General features: G+C 39.9%; 1 protein-coding gene across 3 annotated transcripts in view; it reads left to right on the plus strand.

Moving 5' to 3' along the window:
* LCORL (ligand dependent nuclear receptor corepressor like) overlaps positions 1-5,893 on the plus strand; it is a gene marked incomplete at both ends in the record, with an annotated part of 82,800 nt that extends 76,907 nt beyond the window's left edge. The window contains one exon of one of the 3 annotated variants that reach the window (XM_082281960.1): positions 4,663-5,893. In XM_082281960.1, coding sequence (XP_082138086.1) covers positions 4,663-4,846 — 184 coding nt within the window. The remainder of the gene's footprint in view (positions 1-4,662) is intronic. The other 2 variants (XM_082281957.1, XM_082281958.1) reach the window with 2 other exon arrangements.
* Positions 5,894-7,008: the final 1,115 nt, after the last annotated feature.

Raw genomic sequence — 7,008 nt, forward strand, 5'->3', positions numbered from 1 at the left:
TCATTTTCATACAACAACAGCAGGTGTCAAATTTCCTGCTTTTCCACAAGAATGTGGCTCCATACTGCACGGAAAATAAGCAGTTCAAAGAATATTATTTTCCTTTTGTGCTTGGCAGCCTCAAGTTTTCTGGTGTTGATCTCCCATCCTGCTATTAAAAATCAGTATTTCTATTAGTATAATGATGGTTTGGGTAAAACCAAAGAAAGAAATGTGACATTTCAAAAAAAAAAACCCAGTTGTATTTGGGCAGTTTTAACAGGAAGTGTGGAAAAGAACAGGGGTTTTTTTAGCGCTTAGGAGCATGGGGATGCCACTCATTGCTTGCTTTAGTAGAAGGTTGAATTCAAACCTTTCTATTTATTCCTACTTATTTAATGATAGAATGAAAATTTTGTGGGGAAAGATGATCCTTTTAGGCCCCAGCAGGCCTGGAAACTTAACTACACACAGGGTTCTCTGCTTAGCCAGGGAGAGCAGAGGGGACCTGAGAGTCCGTCGATGTTACTCTGATCTGGCTGCTAAGATTGGTTAGAGTAACACTGGGGTGATTTGTTAGAAAAACACAGGCAATTCATCCTTTCTCCAGCGCTGTTGAAAGATGGTAAATTCAGAGGTGATTCAGTAATCGCGATATGGGAACCGGGGGTTGCAACACACACAAAACCATCCTGGAGTCCTCACTGCCAGTGTTTCAGACCCATTGGTTTGGCGTGCAGCAGCTTCCAGAGAAAGCCCAGAGCACGTGAGGGCATTCCCAGCTGGCACTGACCCAGCACTGTGTCTGTCACCGTGCACAGTGCGGTGTGCCCACGTCCTCAGTGCCACGCCTGCCACCCCTCTGTGCTTCACGTGGCTCTGCAGAGGAGTCAGAACTCTCTGAGACTGAACAGGTCCCTTGCACGGAGCCACGGCAGAGCACCTGCTGAAGGGCTGCTGAACTTGCCTCCCCGAGGCATTTTTTAGATTGCTCTTGTTTCAGATCAAAAAGTATTGTCACATTTCCATATCCCTTTTTTTCTCTTTACTTTTTAAGAAGAGACAAGAATTATATGGATCAGTTATTATACATGGGGAAATATTAAATCTTTTCAATTAAACAATAAATATGTTACCAGCACTTGAAGACTATTTAGAGAAAAGAGCTAGGAGAGGGTAGTGTAATTAAAGATGAAGAAAAAATACTGGATTTTCAAGAAATCTCACTAATTTGTCATACAAATTATGAAAAAAATGAATATGGTTTTCATCTTTTTCACTGGGATTTTAGCACTGTTTTCCTGTCTTCAAATTCCCTAGTGAAAACAGAGCTATTGGATATGCCATGGCTGGAGTTTATGTTCCATGTCACAGAAGCACCTGTAGCTGACTTCCACAAATCACATGCACAGAAGCTGATGAACTGAGTCAGTCCCAAGTGAATAAAAACAAAACAAATGGTAATTGCTGGAATGGCAAACACATGGCTTCAGAATTGGAAATTCTAACCTTTTTAGAGACCATTATTTAAGATCAGTATATGCCTGTTGTCTAGGAAATTAAAGGGAACTCCATCTTCTTACTGGTGTGAGTGTTGGTAGTGGAGAGCTCCAAGGGGCTGTAAATTGGGGACACTGTTCCAAGCTCTCCTGAAATAGGCTTCATGGCTTCTGGGAGCATCAGGCTCTAATCTGAATTCCTGACAGGAGGTTTGCTGTGTGTAACATCTTCTTTTGCTAGGAATGTTTAATGCACTGTGGAGCTTGTGCAAGTAGAGTGGAGTAAAATTTAGAGTAGAATCTATTGATGGATTTGACTGGAGAAATTCAACTGCTTCTGTTTAATTTTATCCCTTTAATTACATTCTTCAATTTAAAAATATTTAAATGCATCATTTTTTTTACCTTGTTAAATCAACAACGAAAAAATAAATCACTACAGGTAAAGGAATGAAAAGCAAGATGAAAGATTAGGTTCTTCTTGGTTAACAAATATATTAATGCAGATCTCTAACCATATTATTTTCCACTTTATTTTTATCAAGGTAAAATTTTCTAAAATACATAAACTTTTTGTGTTGATGTTACCAATACCGAGGAACTGGGGGAAAAAAATTAACATTTTTCTAGTCCTGTTTTTATGCATTCATTTAAAAAGCAAAGTCTTGCGTTTCCTAGAGTTCTTTTCTGAGAGGTAAATAGATCACCACATGACAATTATCAGCACATAGTTCAGTTCTTGTTTTGCAAATTCAGTCCAGCCTATTGCACCTTGTACAGAAACCTGTACAAACCTAAAAGATGAAGAGTAGGGCAGTCCCTGACAGAGCTGAGTACTTGGAAAGTGCTGTTTGGTACTACAGTAGCACTCAGCATTTTCTTTTGTAGTCCAAGCAAGTGGGAAGGAATGATGGTCACAATTGCACCAAATCCTAGGATACACTGTTGCCACCAGCAGTGTTGTTTGGGAAAGGGCCCTTACCAGCTTGGTCCAATTCCTAGTTGATATTCAGAAGGAACATGTTAGGTCATATGAGGAGCCCAAACCTTTGGCTTTTGCTGTCTGGCACTTGCCCAGCGTTCAGCAGTGTTTATCTGTCTACTGCTTTAAAGACAGTAGAAGTGCTGGGTTTTAAAGCACTTTGCAGGTATATACTACTTCATAGTTCGCAATTTCTTGATTTCCAAGGCATATATGTTCCTTTCAGATAGCAACCACCACCAAAAAGAAAAACAAAACAAACAAACAAACAAACAAAAAAAAAAAAACAAAACAAAAAACCACCCCAACCCTTTAAAAAAAAAAAAAAAAAAAAAAAAACACAAACCAAAACATTCCTGCCCTATCCTTCATTTGGCTTTTGGGTAGTTGTTAGAAGTTATGTTTTGCTACCTGGCCATGCCTGAAAAGCACAAAATCAGTAGGTGTGAGGAAAGCTGCTTACTGCAGAAGTCAGCCTTAACACCATCTCCCATATGCACTTAAGCCCGTGGTCATAAGAAAAGCCTTTAACTTTCTGAGGGCAAAGACCCAAGTGTGAAGAAGTTGTAAACTCAAGAGAGTAGCCTTGCTGACTGAAGTCCTGTCCATCACCTACACCTGCACTCTGTTTCCTGCAGGAAGGAAAAGATCAGAGCAACCAGAGGAAAAGGGTACAAGGCAAAACGAGACCAAAGATAGAGGCTGAATAATGACACAGGGAAATGCAGGGCATGGGAGCAGTGCACCACTCTGCAGGGTTGGGAACTAGGGTTAGTAAACGAGAAATGTCTGTTTCACTGCCATGCCAGAAAGGCACACAGCCTTCGGGGGAGCTTATATTAAAATGTAAAAGAATTAAAACTGTTTCTGATATCTGTGAAAAGCAACAGTGAATTGTAATTTTAGCTGTTGCCTAAGCTCTTTCCCTTTTGCTGTGACAGGAAATGTCTTAATCAAAGTCAGTCATTGATATCTGAGTGACACAAGCCAGTGTTTTAGGGTACAGTCCTACACTGACTGTCCTCAGCTACTCTGCGCACCCATGTGAGCACTACACTGCAGCACATTCAAGGCTTCAAAATGTGCACCTGAGCTCTGTGATGAACCAGTTTTCCTGAAATGCAGCAAAAGCCTTTTTTGCTGCTTAAATACCCCTTTGATAGGAAACTGTTCAGATAACTTTTAGCATGGTGATTACCTCCTACCCTTAATTACATTACTTAGAATATTATTTTTAGTATCTCAGAAATATTTTCAACTTTGTATCATTCTTGAAGTTCTCAAAAGCTTTATAAAGGATGGTGAGAAACAATGTATCATACACAGGGGGACAAATCACTGCAGGAGGGAGACAGTAAAATAAAAGGGGATGAAGAGGTTTGAAATGAGGATTGAAATTGTCTTCTGAGTGTGTTTTATATCTTAAAGCACTTCTGAGTGCTTTATATATTAAGGAAGACATTTTTGATGATGAGGATGGTGAAACATTGAAAAATGTTGTCTGGAGCGGTGGTGGATGTCCTGTCCCTGGAAACATTCAGGATCAGGCTGGACGGGGCTCTGGGCAGCCTGATCTAGTTGAAGATGTCCCTGCTCATTGCAGGGGGATTGGAGTAGACGACCTTTAAAGGTGTCTTCCAACCCAAACCATTTGATGATTCAATCCACACATCTGTCCTAGTTTGCTTAGTTACTCCCACAAAGGACTGGGTTTCTTTCCTTTCTTGTATTACTTCTTTCCCTAGATTTAAAACAAAATACTCTCTATGTGTGAGTCCTTCCATGGCTGCACTAAATTAATATTGTCAGCAATAAAAACAAGCCCCAAACTCTTGCCCAGTTCCTGCTCTGTGCCTTTAGTCAGCTGGAGATGATTTAAACTAGGCCAGCTGTTACTGCACCTCCTGCAAAGGAATAGCACGAGCAGGAGCCTGACCAGGGACGGGCACTGCCAATGGACAGGGCCTCAGCCATCCCCACACAGACAAGCCCAATCTCCTTTACAACACAGCACAGTGGGGTTCCAATCTCAGTGTTTCTGGAACATAATGCACTAAAACAACAACAACAAAACCCAGCAGAATACAAGATCTGCCACCACCTCATCTTGCCTCTTACCAGCTTATTTCCAGGGCAAGAGGAAAGTGTACTAAACTTTTTCTTATTTTTTTCCCTCTCCTACCCCCACTTCTTTTCTCACAGCACGCTACAAGTGAAAGTCTCGGAGCCGCAGAATTCAATAGACATGAACACAGAAAATGAACATTTGAAGTCCATAAAGATGTGCCTTAATCAGCCCACTGAGTGGAATCTGAGTTTTTCAGCAGCATCTCTCGCCAGCTGTAAAGTTTTTAACCAAAATCTCAAAACTGATGAGAACAAATAGATTGCAGCTGTTCTTGCACTATTATTTTGTACATTGTTCCTGATTTTTTTTTCTGCTAAATAATAAGCATTTATTACATTGATCTTGAAATGATCTTGTGTGATTTGGCTTTATATACTACTAGCATTATTCAGTTTGATGTACTTTTTCTTTTCTAAATATGAAGTTTCACATCTGACCATCATGAAATTCTTGCAGTACAAATTTATATCAGAATCGGATGTTCCCCTTTAATAGTATTGTGATTTTTCTATGTTCTTTAAATTCAACTACTGTTTCCCAATTTTATTTTTGTGCACGAAAGTTAATATATTATGTAATTTGTGGCATAGGTCACCATGTAAAGATTTATGGTAATAATTCAAACAAATCTGTAACAGGTGGAGACTGACTACCTCGAAGCAAAGCAGTACAAAGGTAAATTATCTGAGGAGATCTCCTTCACCAATGGATTGAAATGTATGGAAGCACCAGCTTGTTTCTGCAGTATGCTTTCATCTTCACTTATCTTGAGAACTTCTGTGTGACAGTGTTTAATGACCCTAATATCTAAAAGAAAGACCAAGCCTGCTGGAGAATCTCGTGAAAGATTGTCATTCAACAAATCTGTATCTGCACTTTTTGAGGTTTCTGCTAAATGGTCTTTCTTCCCCATTTGTTTTTATGAATTTATGCCTGCCACCAATTAAAATGGATGTAAATGCTCTTCTATTTCATTTTTTTCTGTGTACTTTGGAAATTCAATGTAAAGTCAAAATTTTATCTCTACTCAAAGAAGTAGTAAATGGTTGTAGCTGACTACATTGTAGACATTCCATGCTGAAATGATCTTAGCAAGGTTCATGTACTTTATTCATCAAAACTTTATTATTAATAGAGCTATAACAAAAGTGTTAGAATAAAACCATATAATATACTTCTCTTTTCTGGAGTCATACATTCAGTAGCTAGGGTAGAGGTTTCTTAATTCATGATGAGTTGTCTGTCCTTTACTTGACAAGAACTAGTTTTCCAGAAGGAAATTTCCTTGGAAGTCACTGTATTTTATAAAAGAAAGGTTTTAAAGATTCACCTTAAAAAAGTGAGGATGCAATTCCTCTTTACAGAGGTTTGTTGGTTTGCAGGTGCAATCCAGTAACTGAAATAAAGAGATTGTTATGAATTCTGGTGTCACAAGATCCCAAGAGGGTATTGAGTCACTGAAGCTTTGGACATGATTAAAAGTGCAAAATGTGATTAAAAGAATAAACATTCATCATGTTTAGTGCTGCTTAGAAGGTGTTTATGTCTTTCAACTGTTTAATGCACATGGATTCTGTGGAACAAGAAAGCCAAAAGGAGAATTAAATTTCCCAGGGGAGTGGCACTGAAGTTTACACAGGGTAAGTCAGGCATAAAAGGACATGGGGAAGCTCCATAGTTGTACACCCTGCTCAGAAGGCAGTCAGCTGAGTACTCACACCTAGTCCTGTCTTTGAAAACTCCTAGGACAGAACCTGCACAGGCAACCTGTTCCACTGCCTTTTTCACCTTCTGTTCTGGTCTGAGTTTCATTTTATAGGTTTTTTAGCCTCTCATCATATCCAGCAAAGAGCCCAATTCTATCTCTTTACTGGACTCCTTGCAGGTAACTCAGAGGCTCAGCAAGCAAGTCCAGCTCCCTCAGCCTCTCCCCACAGGACTCCAGCCCCACACCAGCCCTGGGGGCCTTCAGTTAGACAAAGGATTTTCTATTAACACACACCAGTGAAGACACATCCACAGCAGAGGCATCCACAGACTGGGAGGTGACTTGAGGGAAACCCCATCTTTTCAGTCCAGCCTTCCTAAGAGATGCCAGAGACAGAACCTGCATGTGTGGCAAGGCACAACAGAACAGCAAGAAGCCAAAACTAAAGATTATTCAGGAAGGCATGCCCAGAGGCCTTTATAGGTGTTTATTGCTCCTGCTTTGCCTCAAAACTCATTTTAGGAAAAAGTATGAGTGAACTAGCACCAGTTGTTCAAAGTGTAGTAGTGCTTAAAGAACAAACCACTCCAGAGAGAGAGGATGAGAGAGAACTTGTAACTTAAATAAAAAAACCCAACACTAAAGCCGCAGGGAAGCTCTGACTTACAGCTGAGAAAAACAACTATAGACTTTGCCCATTCCAACTATGTTC

The sequence above is a fragment of the Coloeus monedula genome (assembly GCF_965178545.1).
Source record: "Coloeus monedula genome assembly, chromosome: 5".
In the NCBI taxonomy this organism is placed as follows: Eukaryota; Metazoa; Chordata; class Aves; order Passeriformes; family Corvidae; genus Coloeus; species Coloeus monedula.